Source organism: Sphaeramia orbicularis, unplaced genomic scaffold (assembly GCF_902148855.1).
Source record: "Sphaeramia orbicularis unplaced genomic scaffold, fSphaOr1.1, whole genome shotgun sequence".
Classification (NCBI taxonomy): domain Eukaryota; kingdom Metazoa; phylum Chordata; class Actinopteri; order Kurtiformes; family Apogonidae; genus Sphaeramia; species Sphaeramia orbicularis.
Window position 1 is genome coordinate 266,137 of NW_021941569.1, and position 13,118 is coordinate 279,254.

Below are 13,118 nucleotides of genomic sequence, written 5' to 3' on the forward strand. Positions count from 1 at the left end.
TCTGTTTATCTGTTTGTTCTTTCTCTGTTTTCTTCTTCTTCTTCTTCTTCTTCTTCTTCTTCTTCTGCACTCGGCTCTGTTGTGCCGTTGCCATGGAGACAGGCCCTGTGGCCCCGCCCCCTCCCCTCTGAATGGACAGGATCTGTTTCTTCTTCTGTTTGTTTTTTGTGTGTGTGTTTCTTCTTCATCATGTGACACAAACTCAAAATGATGTTAAACTGTTTAAAACACATCTACTGTCTGTTTTCTACACTCTGATCGACCAGTCAATACTCAAGAGACCTTTGTTTACAACAAATACATGAAACAAAGTAAATTTAAAAAAAAAACAAAACTGACAGAAATAAATCAAAACATAGATGAAGAACATGAAGTGCATGATGGGAGACATTTACTATTATTATTATTATGATTATTATGATTATTATGATTATTATTATTATTATTATTAGTTTTGAAGCTGTAGTGTTTAGTTTAGTTTGAATGGTTGCAGGTTAAGCCCCTCCCTCTGGTTGGAGTCATTAGTGTAAATGGTGGATTAGCTTCAAGTTAATCTGAGTTAAAGCAGCGTCAACAGAAAAACTCCTTCATTCAGTTAATGGCAGTAAACACACTGTTGAAAACACACTCATGTCCACTGAACAGGAAACAACACCACACATTTCAACACCAGGAAAAACAAGGACTGGATCAGCTGATCCTTTTTTACAGTTGTGTTTTTTACAGTTGTGTTTTTTACAGCTGTGTTTTCTACAGTTGTTTTTTACAGTTGTGTTTTTTACAGTTGTGTTTTCTACAGTTGTGTTTTTTACAGTTGTGTTTTTTACAGTTGTGTTTTCTACAGTTGTGTTTTTTACAGTTGTGTTTTCTACAGCTGTGTTTTTTACAGCTGTGTTTTCTACAGTTGTTTTTTACAGTTGTGTTTTTTACAGTTGTGTTTTCTACAGTTGTGTTTTTTACAGTTGTGTTTTCTACAGCTGTGTTTTTTACAGCTGTGTTTTCTACAGTTGTTTTTTACAGTTGTGTTTTCTACAGTTGTGTTTTTTACAGTTGTGTTTTTTACAGTTGTGTTTTCTACAGCTGTGTTTTTTACAGCTGTGTTTTCTACAGTTGTTTTTTACAGTTGTGTTTTCTACAGTTGTGTTTTCTACAGCTGTGTTTTCTACAGTTGTTTTTTACAGTTGTGTTTTCTACAGTTGTGTTTTCTACAGCTGTGTTTTTTACAGTTGTTTTTTTACAGTTGTGTTTTTTACAGTTGTGTTTTCTACAGCTGTGTTTTCTACAGTTGTGTTTTCTACAGCTGTGTTTTTTACAGTTGTTTTTTTACAGTTGTGTTTTTTACAGTTGTGTTTTCTACAGTTGTGTTTTTTACAGCTGTGTTTTCTACAGTTGTTTTTTACAGTTGTGTTTTCTACAGTTGTGTTTTCTACAGCTGTGTTTTTTACAGTTATTTTTTTACAGCTGTGTTTTTTACAGTTGTGTTTTCTACAGTTGTGTTTTTTACAGTTGTGTTTTTTACAGCTGTGTTTACAGTTGTTTTTTACAGCTGTGTTTTTTACAGTTGTGTTTTTTACAGTTTTTTACAGCTGTGTTTTTTACAGTTGCTTTTTACAGTTGTGTTTTTTACAGTTGTTTTTTACAGTTGTGTTTTTTACAGTTGTGTTTTTTACAGTTGCTTTTTACAGTTGTGTTTTTTACAGTTGTTTTTTACAGTTGTGTTTTTTACAGTTGTTTTTTACAGTGCAGATTCCAGCTCATATAAGCTCTGCCCCCTCCTCCTCTCTGCTCTTCATCCTCTTCTTCTTTAAACCTCCTCAGCTTCATCCTTCTTTTCCTTCATTTCTTTTATTGTTTATAAATTCTTTGAACTCATTTCTTTTATTTTCATCTGATTCTTTTTTGTCATTCAAATGTTCCTGACGTTCTGATTGGCTGATGACGCAGTGACAGAACCAATCATGTGTCAGTCTTCTCGTCCTCCGCTCTGCGTCCAGATTCTGGCTCTGCTCATCCTCCTCTGTTTTGGACTCTACTGCGTTGCCAAGGTAACCGTACTGCTAGCGTTACTGTTAGCATGATAATAGTAGCTGACTAGCCCTAACATTTAGCATTAGCATTAGGCTACATCAGTTAGCATCAGTCCTGTTTGTCTCCTCCTCAGGGCTCCGCCTCCTCCTCCTTCAGTTGGTGGTTACTCCTCGGCGCCACCTTTCTCCTCGCCACCGCCTTCGCCTCCTTTCGACTCTATGAGGACTGTAAACAGCTGCAGGAGGAGGAGTCTGATGACGTCATATGTGGAGGAGGGGTCAGCTGATGTCACAAGTGGAGGAGGGGTCAGCTGATGTCACATTTGGAGGAGGGGTCAGCTGACATCACAGGTGGAGGAGGGGTCTGATAATTATGTTACAATTATTAATTATTAAGTTCTGGGTCAAAAACACCTGATGTGATTTAATCGTTGATAAAACAAAATAAAAATAAAAAAAAAAAAACCTTTGTATTTTTCTCAGAAATGTGAGTTTTTAAATAAAGAAAAAGAAACGATTTCGTCAAATTCTGTTTTTAATAAAGTGTGATGTCACAGTCACATGATCATCCCAAAGTGACAGGAAGTTCTTAAATTTCAAAATAAATGCTACAGCTTTGTTTCAGAAATGTTCTTCAAAATAAAAGCTTTCACTCCAGTTTAGAAATTCTTCAAAATAAAAGCAATCGCAGTAAAACTAGGATTTTGAAAATATAAAACATTTAAAAAGTATAAAGTTATTATTTGATAATGATTCACAGATATTTTACATATTATTTATTTTCTTACGTTTTTAATTAGTAAATATAACTCATTAAATAATCATTAACACAATAATAATAACGATAAAAAACAGGAAGTAGCTGCTGCTCTGCTTCACTGTGACAGGTTACTCAGGCTCCGATTGGTCGACAGGAAATTTCCCATGAAGCTCGGCACCTGCAGGCCGGTTGTTATGGAGATACCACCGCACCAAACCTGGAAAAAAAGGATTTGAAGAGGAGTTGATCACAACATTTGGACATTTGTGGATATTAAACATCAATGATTATTGGTTATTAATTATTTATTAATTATTGTTTGACTGATTGATGACTGACGGTGAAGGCGGGCACCAGTGGATGAGTGAACTTTGTTCTGAAGGAGTGAAGAAGACGAAGACGGTCCACGTCGATAAACAGCAAGTCACCTGTAAACAGGAGGTGACAGGTGAGTCATGTGACTGACAGGTGAGTCGTGTGACTGACAGGTGAGTCGTGTGACTGACAGGTGAGTCATGTGACTGCTGTACCGTTGTCGTAGTCACAGTAGATTCCGATTCGCTGCGGCAGCGGCCACTCCAGCGCCTTGGCTCGGTTGTTGTGTTTTGCAGAAAGCGTCGTCTGCAGCCATTGGCTGCCGTGCAAACACCATGAACCTGAGCTCTTTCCTAATTGGTCAAAACGGCCTAGACTGGCTCTGTAGGCCACGCCCACACTGAATGACTTCCAGTCAGCCAGGGGGCGGAGCTCCCAGTAGTGACAGCTACCGTTCATCTCCTGGTCACCTAGGAAACGACAGGTAAACACATGGTGTCTCTAGAATATTTAAATCTTCAACCCAAGGGGACGTTGGACACTCACAGGTTTGAGCCAAAGACGTTTCAGACGATTTAAAGGGTGGATTTTTAGGATAATGCTCGTTTTAGTCGTTCTTACCCAGGACGGTGTACGACTCGCCAGCGAACCGGGCGGCTCGACTTCCTGCCGTCTTATTGGGCGAAGGAGTGGCGCTCCTGCTGCTAAAACAACAACAACAGCGTGTTAACGGTGGTCCTGGTACAAACCTGTGAAGTCACATGACGAACAGCCAATGAGGTCGAGCGAAGGCATGAAAACGTCACAAATAAAAGTGTTTGTTTCGTCTGTTTTTAAACCTGAAGAAACAAATAAAAGTCTGTGAATCCATTAAAACTGAACGGTGATGCGATTGGCCGACATGAAGCAGGAAATGGTGGATGAGGAACAGATGACATGGTTGCTAGGCAACCGTGCGGCGACATCAGAGGTTCTCTACCTGAGAGTCTGAGCCAGTTTCAGTACGGAGACTGTAGAGGGACAAAAAGGTGTAAATCACACAAACAGCTGAAAAAAACATCAACAAAATCAACCAGTAAAGGATCATGTGACTGTTTGTGATGTCATAACCACATTTCATCATGTCATCAGACCAGATCAGCTGATTTATTCATGCAGTAAATGTAAAAGATGGCACACGGTTCAATTGTAAATGTTCTACTGACGTAAAGACGAGCCTTTAGATGTAGAAGAACAGAGGAGCCAGGACGCAGCCCTGAGGAACTCCACATGGGTCCTTCAAAACCCCTTACATCACTTTGGGTTTCCATTCATAAGGTCAGCAGTAAAGGTTTGGTTTTTCTTTCTGTGTTCGCGTCCTGGAAACTTTTTGATTTAGAGGTGAAGCAGATGAAGCAGAAATCGGAGCAGGTGTTTACGAAGTTTGAGCCGTTAGCGCTAGTTTGGGTTGAAGAGTTTCCTTAAGTCATTTTCATCCTTTTTCATCGTGTTTCATTGTTTTTGTTGTTGATGTATCTCTTACTTTCTTTTCATCTTCGTCTTGATGTGATTTTTTTCTTTGATTCTAATTGTTTCGTTTCTAACGGTGAAACGACCCTTGAACGTCCAAACATTTAAACTGAAACTTCACCGTTTCAGTCCGTCTGGTTCTACAGAGGACACAGTGAACTCCACACACAGCTGAACACACTCTACTGCTCCTCACCTGGGCTTAGGGTCTTTGCCTTTGAGTCGGGGGTCGTGACCTTTGACCCCCTGTGGTTCCCAGGTCACCGTGTCGCTCTGAACCTTCAGCTCAGGATGAGCCGAAGCTGCATCGAAGCTGAAGTTGAACGCTGAAACGGCCACAAAAACCATCAGAAGGAGGTCAATGATCAGCAGCACTGGATATGATAGCATCCATCTGTTCATCCATCTGTTCATCCATCTGTTCATCCATCTGATCATCCATCTGTTCATCCATCTGATCATCCATCTGATCATCCATCTGTTCATTCATCTGTTCATCCATCTGATCATCCATCTGTTCATCCATCTGTTCATCCATCTGATCATCCATCTGATCATCCATCTGATCATCCATCTGTTCATTCATCTGTTCATCCATCTGATCATCCATCTGTTCATCCATCTGTTCATTCATCTGTTCATCCATCTGATCATCCATCTGTTCATCCATCTGTTCATCCATCTGATCATCCATCTGTTCATTCATCTGTTCATCCATCTGATCATCCATCTGTTCATCCATCTGTTCATCCATCTGATCATCCATCTGTTCATCCATCTAATCATCCATCTGTTCATCCATCTGTTCATCCATCTGTTCATCTGTTCATCCATCTGTTCATTCATCTGTTCATCCATCTGATCATCCATCTGATCATCCATCTGTTCATCCATCTGTTCATCCATCTGTTCATTCATCTGTTCATCCATCTGTTCATCCATCTGATCATCCATCTGTTCATCCATCTGTTCATCCATCTGTTCATCCATCTGTTCATCTGTTCATCCATCTGTTCATTCATCTGTTCATCCATCTGATCATCCATCTGTTCATCCATCTGATCATCCATCTGATCATCCATCTGTTCATCCATCTGATCATCCATCTGTTCATCCATCTGTTCATTCATCTGTTCATTCAACTGTTCATCCATCTGATCATCCATCTGTTCATCCATCTGTTCATCCATCTGATCATCCATCTGTTCATCCATCTGATCATCCATCTGTTCATCCATCTGTTCATTCATCTGTTCATTCAACTGTTCATCCATCTGATCATCCATCTGTTCATCCATCTGTTCATCCATCTGATCATCCATCTGTTCATCCACCTGATCATCCATCTGTTCATCCATCTGTTCATCCACCTGATCATCCATCTGATCATCCATCTGTTCATCCATCTGTTCATCCATCTGATCATCCATCTGACCATCCATCCATCTGTTCATCCATCGATCATCCATCCATCTGATCATCCATTTGTTCATCCATCTGATCATCCATCTGTTCATCCATCCATCCGTCCATTCATCCATCTGATCATCCATCCATCCATCTGTTCATTCATCTGTTCATCCATCTGATCATCCATCCATCTGTTCATCCATCCATCCATCTGTTCATCATCTGATCATCCATCTGTTCATCCATCTGATCATCCATCTGATCATCCATCTGATCATCCATCTGTTCATCCATCTGTTCATCCATCTGTTCACCCATCCATCCATCTGTTCATCCATCTGATCATCCATCTGTTCATCCATCTGTTCATTCATCTGATCATCCATCCATCTGTTCATCCATCGATCATCCATCCATCTGTTCATCCATCTGATCATCCATCTGATCATCCATCTGATCATCCATCTGATCATCCATCCATCCATCCATCCATTCATCCATCTGATCATCCATCCATCCATCTGTTCATCCATCTGTTCATCCATCCATCTGTTCATCCATCTGATCATCCATCTGATCATCCATCCATCCATCTATTCATCCATCCATCCATCCATCCATCCATCTGTTCATCCATCTGTTCATCCATCTGATCATCCATCCATCCATCCATCTATCCATCTGTTCATCCATCTGTTCATCCATCTGTTCATCTGTTCATCCATCTGTTCATCCATCTGATCATCCATCTGATCATCCATCTGTTCATCCATCTGTTCATCCATCTGTTCATTCATCTGTTCATCCATCTGTTCATTCATCTGTTCATCCATCTGTTCATCCATCTGATCATCCATCTGTTCATTCATCTGTTCATTCATCTGTTCATCCATCTGATCATCCATCTGTTCATCTGTTCATCCATCTGATCATCCATCTGTTCATCTGTTCATCCATCTGATCATCCATCTGTTCATCCATCTGATCATCCATCTGTTCATCCATCTGTTCATCCATCTGATCATCCATCTGTTCATCCATCTGATCATCCATCTGTTCATTCATCTGTTCATTCATCTGTTCATCCATCTGATCATCCATCTGTTCATCCATCTGTTCATCCATCTGATCATCCATCTGTTCATCCACCTGTTCATCCATCTGTTCATCCACCTGATCATCCATCTGATCATCCATCTGTTCATCCATCTGTTCATCCATCTGATCATCCATCCATCTGTTCATCCATCGATCATCCATCCATCTGATCATCCATTTGTTCATCCATCTGATCATCCATCTGTTCATCCATCCATCCGTCCATTCATCCATCTGATCATCCATCCATCCATCTGTTCATTCATCTGTTCATCCATCCATCTGTTCATCCATCCATCCATCTGTTCATCATCTGATCATCCATCTGTTCATCCATCTGATCATCCATCTGTTCATCCACCTGTTCATCCATCTGTTCATCCATCCATCCATCTGTTCATCCATCTGTTCATCCATCCATCCATCTGTTCATCCATCTGATCATCCATCTGTTCATCCATCTGTTCATCCATCTGATCATCCATCCATCTGTTCATCCATCGATCATCCATCCATCTGTTCATCCATCTGATCATCCATCTGATCATCCATCCATCCATCCATTCATCCATCTGATCATCCATCCATCCATCTGTTCATCCATCTGATCATCCATCCATCCATCTATTCATCCATCCATCCATCCATCCATCTGTTCATCCATCTGTTCATCCATCTGATCATCCATCCATCCATCCATCCATCCATCTGTTCATCCATCTGATCATCCATCTGTTCATCCATCCATCTGATCATCCACCTGTTCATCCATCTGTTCATCCATCTGTTCATCCATCCATCTGATCATCCACCTGTTCATCCATCTGTTCATCCATCTGTTCATCCATCCATCTGTTCATCCATCTGATCATCCATCTGTTCATCCATCCATCTGATCATCCACCTGTTCATCCATCTGTTCATCCATCTGTTCATCCATCCATCTGATCATCCACCTGTTCATCCATCTGATCATCCATCTGTTCATCCATCTGATCATCCATCTGATCATCCATCTGTTCATCCACCTGTTCATCCATCTGTCCATCCATCCATCCATCTGTTCATCCATCTGATCATCCATCTGATCATCCATTGATCATCCATCCATCTGTTCATCCATCTGATCATCCATCTGATCATCCATCTGATCATCCATCCATTCATCCATCTGATCATCCATCCATCCATCTGTTCATCCATCTGTTCATCCATCTGATCATCCATCCATCCATCCATCTGTTCATCCATCCATCCATCCATCCATCTGTTCATCCATCTGTTCATCCATCTGATCATCCATCCATCCATCCATCCATCTGATCATCCACCTGTTCATCCATCTGATCATCCATCTGTTCATCCATCTGTTCATCCATCTGATCATCCATCTGTTCATCCATCTGATCATCCATCTGTTCATCCATCTGTTCATCCATCCATCTGTTCATCCATCTGTTCATCCATCCATCTACCTCTTGTTTCCACGACGACCGGCTCTGAAAACTCTCCGGCTGCTGTTTTATTTCTCGCTCGAACTCGAATGACGATGAATTGTGAATCAAACTTCAGATCTGAACGAGCAGAAAAACAGACGCTGTCAGAGTACCTGAAGCCCCTCCTCCTTTGACCTCTGACCTCTGACCCCTCCCCTCACCTGTGATAGTGACCTGTGTCTCTCTGATGTCCTGGATTTTTTCCCAGCATGCCTCTCCTGCCGTCCTCAGGGCGTTGTCGCGGTTGGTTTTTCGATATTCCACTTCGTAGCATCCGACTCGTCCGCTGCCGGAGTTACCGTCCGGAGCGTCTTCACCGGCCGGTCGCCAGGCAACCGTGATGGTGTTGTCACGGGCAACGCAGCTGGAGGCGTCGACCTCTGGAGCTCGAGGAACTGAGACAAGAACACAAGGACAACTGAGAACCAATCAGCTGACAGGAAGAACCCTGAGAACCAATCAGCTGACAGGAAGAACCCTGAGAACCAATCAGCTGGCAGGAAGTTCATCAAATCACCTGGCAGGAAGTGCAGCCGCTGAAGCTCCGCCCTCTCCACGCTGAAGTCGACAGTAAACTGCGACATGTTCTCCGATGCCGCCAGACGAGTTGACAGGCGGAAAGCCGGAGCCATGGTTACCCTGGCAACGAGGGCGGTCCAGCAGGGTGGGCGGGGTTAGGGTTAGTTTTAGGGGCGGAGTTTGAAAAGTTAATGAGCAGGGTTAGGTGTGGTAAAGGGGCGGGGTTATGGTGTTAAGGGGTGGAGTTAACATGCAAATCAGTTGAAAGCTGTGAATGAATTTCTGAAAAGTTCTGTTAATGTTTGAGCAGAAAATAGAAAACAGAAGAAATAAAAGCCAAGAAATTATCAAATGAAAAAAATACTAAATGAAAAATAATCCTTGTATCATTCGTTCATTCGTTTTTCAATTTAAAAACAAAAAACAAAAAGATGACTCGTTTTTTTATTTTTGATTTTCAAAACCAGAATGAAAAATGGATAACGGTTTGTTTTTCCATTTCCGATTTTGTGCTCAAATGAAAAATGGAAAAAAAACAGATGACGATCGTTTAATCTAATTTTGCTATTTTCAATACAGTTCAGTTGTCTGAGCCGGAAGTAGTCGTTACTAGGGAAAAAATAAACAAACGGAATCCTGGAAGACTGGAGGAATATTTTGCTATAATTAAGCTTCTGTTTATCTCGTTAATTCAGAAAAACAAGCCGAATTAATTTTTTGGTGTGAATGCAGTACACTTCCGTACGTATCAAACTGCTGCTTAATTATAGCAAAATATTCCTCCAGTCTTCCAGGATTCCGTTTCTTTATTTTTTCCCTAGTAACGACTACTTCCGACTCAGACAACTGAACTGTACTGAAAATAGCAACATTAGGTCAAATGGTCGTTATCCATTTTTTTCCATTTTTCATTTGAGCACAAAATCAGAAAATGTCAAAATGAACCGTTATCCGTTTTTCATCCTGGTTTTTAAAAATGAAAAACAAACAAACGAGTCATTTTTTTGTTTCTAGATTTTTGGTTTTAAATTGAAAAACAAATGAATGAGTGACACAAGGATTATAAATGACTAGATAAATTTGAATAAAAGAATCCAAATGGAAAAACAAACTGAACACAGAAACATGAAAACTGAAACATAAACATGAGGAAACGAACCGTTCTTTGATTTGTTTCGCCGCCTGAAAAGAAAAAAGAAAAACCAAAAAACTTTATTCATTTGTGGAAAATGTGCTCGTGTCTTTGGTTTTGTGTTTTACTCCGTTTCTTCGTCACCTTTAGGAATTCTTCTTCGTTGGTGATGGTCAGGGTTTGGTTTGCGAACTCCAGCAGCTCTTCACACGACAACAGCGCGAACTTTCCCTCCGACAGCTGGTTCTGAAAGAAAAACCGACAAACCCGACGTCAAAGAAAAAGGACAACGAAGAAGAAAGAAACAATAAAAGACAAACGACAGAAGAACAAACGCACCTGAAGCTCCGCCTCCTTCCTCTGCTGCTCCTCTTTAATGGCGGCTCGAAGCTCCGCCCCTTTCTCCTCCAGAGTGGAACGTAAGAGCTCAAGCTCCGCCTCCAGCTCTGACATCACTTTCCATGACTCGTCCTGTTCGGGGACACATTCCATTAGTGAGTCATTCTATCTAAGCCCCTCCCCTCTGCTGCCTCTCAGCCAATCAGCTGCTGACCTGGAGCCCCGTCAGCGTGTTGTCGACCGTTTCCAGGAAGTTCTGCAGGTCTTCATTCTTACTGGTTAAAGTGCTGATGATCCTGCGCAGAGCTTCCTGTTGACCAACAATGGTTAGATTTTTAACCATACATTTCTTTCAGTGTGTGACTGAAATGTTCTCCAAAGTACATTTTTTACAGTGTGGAACATACATATTTTTACAGACACATTTCTTTGCGTCATATCTGACCACAGTGTTATGTGTTCTGTCACTCCAGCATCAAGGTAAAATCAACTGTGTATTTCTTACAGTGTGTCATCTAAATATTACAAATGGTGCATTTATGACATGTGACCATAATGTTTTTAACAGTGCATTTCTTACAGTGTTTGACAAATATTTGTAATGGTGTATTTCTTATAGTGTGTTACCTGGGAATTTTTAAATGGTTCATTTCTTACAATGTGGGACATTAATATTTTTAATGGTTTATTTCTTACAGTGTGTTTTCTAAATATTTTAAATGGTTCGTTTATTACATCATGTGACCATAATGCTTTTAACAGTACATTTCTTACAGTGTGTGGCAAATATTTTTATTGGCGTATTTCTTATAGTGTATTATCTGGGAGTTTTTAAACAGTTCATTTCTTACAGTGTGTGACATATTTTTAACAGTGCATTTCTTACAACGTTTGACAAATATTTTTAATGGTGTATTTCTTATAGTGTATTATCTGGGAGTTTTTAATGGTTCATTTTTTACAGTGTGTGACTTGTATATTTTTACCGGTTCATTTCTTACAGTGTGACCTAAATGTCTGCTGAAGCTGAAAGCGAGTGTGAGCGATCAACGCACACAGTGAATGATCGGCAGCTAATCGATGATCAATAAACCGGTTATAGTTCGAACATGGTCATTAGATAGAGCTGATGGGAGAGAGAGGTAGAAACAGAGAGAGAGAGAGAGAGAGAGACAGAGACAGTGTTCTGTCAAAGCCTCCATTCAAAGTGAAGCTGGCTCCACCACACACACTGTGGCTAACGGCTAATGCTAACGTTAGCTGAAGCTAATCCGCTTCGTTCATGTTTTCACCGTTAACGAGGGTCGAGCACAGCCGCAGAGCACGTGCCAGGATTGACAAGAGACCCATCGATCGATCGGATTCTTACCTTTTGAGCGTCCATAACCTGAGAGAAAACAGCTGACCGGGCGTGACGTCATATATGAGCACCACTTCCTATTCGGAACTTCAAAATAAAAGCCCTAATGCTGACAGTTGAACTGAAACACAAACAAATCCTCCTTTAGTCAGATTGATTATATTTATACATTTAATGACTGTCTTTATTTACAAAAAAAAAAACAGCCTTCACTTTACACCTTTACTTCAAAAAATATTAAAAGCACAAACTAAAGCCTCAGAAAATAAAACTCCACAAAACACAAAGTTTGGTTTTCTGAGTCCACGCTGATTCACTGTGGGTCTGAAACTGATGCAGGTTCTGGTTCCCAAGTCCGGCTCTGGTTCCCGGGTCCGGACATTCATGTGTTTTCTAGGTTTGACTTTAACTCCTACAGCGAAGTCTAAATACTTCAAACCTCAGTTCCTCTTCAGATGCAGATGAATGTGACCTGGATCTGATCTGTTCCAGACAGTCTGAACAGCACTAATCTGACCCAGACCACTTTCATATGTGGTCCTAAATCTGATATAGATCTGATATTTTATTTGTATTCTGAATGGTTTATCACAAAAAAAGAAAAACACAAAAAATTTTTTTTTTCCATATAATAAATAACAGTGGGATGAGCTTTGAATATGTCACAGATCATCATCTGAACATGTGATGTCATCAGCTAAAATGTGACTTCATCAGTGTTTGTTCTGTCAGATTCTCCTGGTTTCCTTCGTGCTCATAAATGTCCCGTTCACTTCCATTAACACCATGTTTTCATCTCTGCTGTTACACTTCAGAACTGTAATTCTCTAATGTCAGCATTTGATTTAGAATTGTTTCAGATGGTTGTAATAGTTGTGTTGAACTATTCCACCAGGTTTCCAAATGTACTTCTATACTCTTCTGTAATGTTTTTCCCATTCTTATGTAAATTTGCTTTATGCCAATAATAAATAAATAAATAATTTATATATATATATATATATATATATATATATATATAAAAATAAATAAAAACCAGCGATATTTGACTATTTGACATTTTTACTGGATTCCACCAGTTTCTGTCATTTTCCTGTTGAAGGCAGATACATGAAAGTCTGGAGTTTCTTTGTGTTTGATCCGATCTGAACAT

At 40.3% G+C, this 13,118-nt stretch overlaps 1 protein-coding gene across 2 annotated transcripts in view; it reads right to left on the minus strand.

Annotated features, from left to right (window-relative positions):
* Window positions 1–2,548: 2,548 nt before the first annotated feature.
* Window positions 2,549–13,118, minus strand: part of LOC115416135 (FSD1-like protein) — a 28,549-nt gene continuing 17,979 nt past the window's right edge. Inside the window, exons 2-14 of one of the 2 annotated variants that reach the window (XM_030129854.1) lie at window positions 11,975–12,000; window positions 10,820–10,915; window positions 10,606–10,737; window positions 10,411–10,512; window positions 10,294–10,316; window positions 9,133–9,254; window positions 8,777–9,010; window positions 8,595–8,693; window positions 4,808–4,937; window positions 3,724–3,806; window positions 3,318–3,572; window positions 3,127–3,215; window positions 2,549–3,004 (exon numbers count right to left, since the gene is read on the minus strand). In XM_030129854.1, the coding sequence (XP_029985714.1) occupies window positions 2,903–3,004; window positions 3,127–3,215; window positions 3,318–3,572; window positions 3,724–3,806; window positions 4,808–4,937; window positions 8,595–8,693; window positions 8,777–9,010; window positions 9,133–9,254; window positions 10,294–10,316; window positions 10,411–10,512; window positions 10,606–10,737; window positions 10,820–10,915; window positions 11,975–11,989 (1,482 nt within the window). In that variant the 5' untranslated portion in view covers window positions 11,990–12,000 and the 3' untranslated portion in view covers window positions 2,549–2,902. Of the gene's footprint in view, window positions 3,005–3,126; window positions 3,216–3,317; window positions 3,573–3,723; window positions 3,807–4,807; window positions 4,938–8,594; window positions 8,694–8,776; window positions 9,011–9,132; window positions 9,255–10,293; window positions 10,317–10,410; window positions 10,513–10,605; window positions 10,738–10,819; window positions 10,916–11,974; window positions 12,001–13,118 lie in introns of those variants that run through there. The other variant, XM_030129855.1, reaches the window with a different exon arrangement.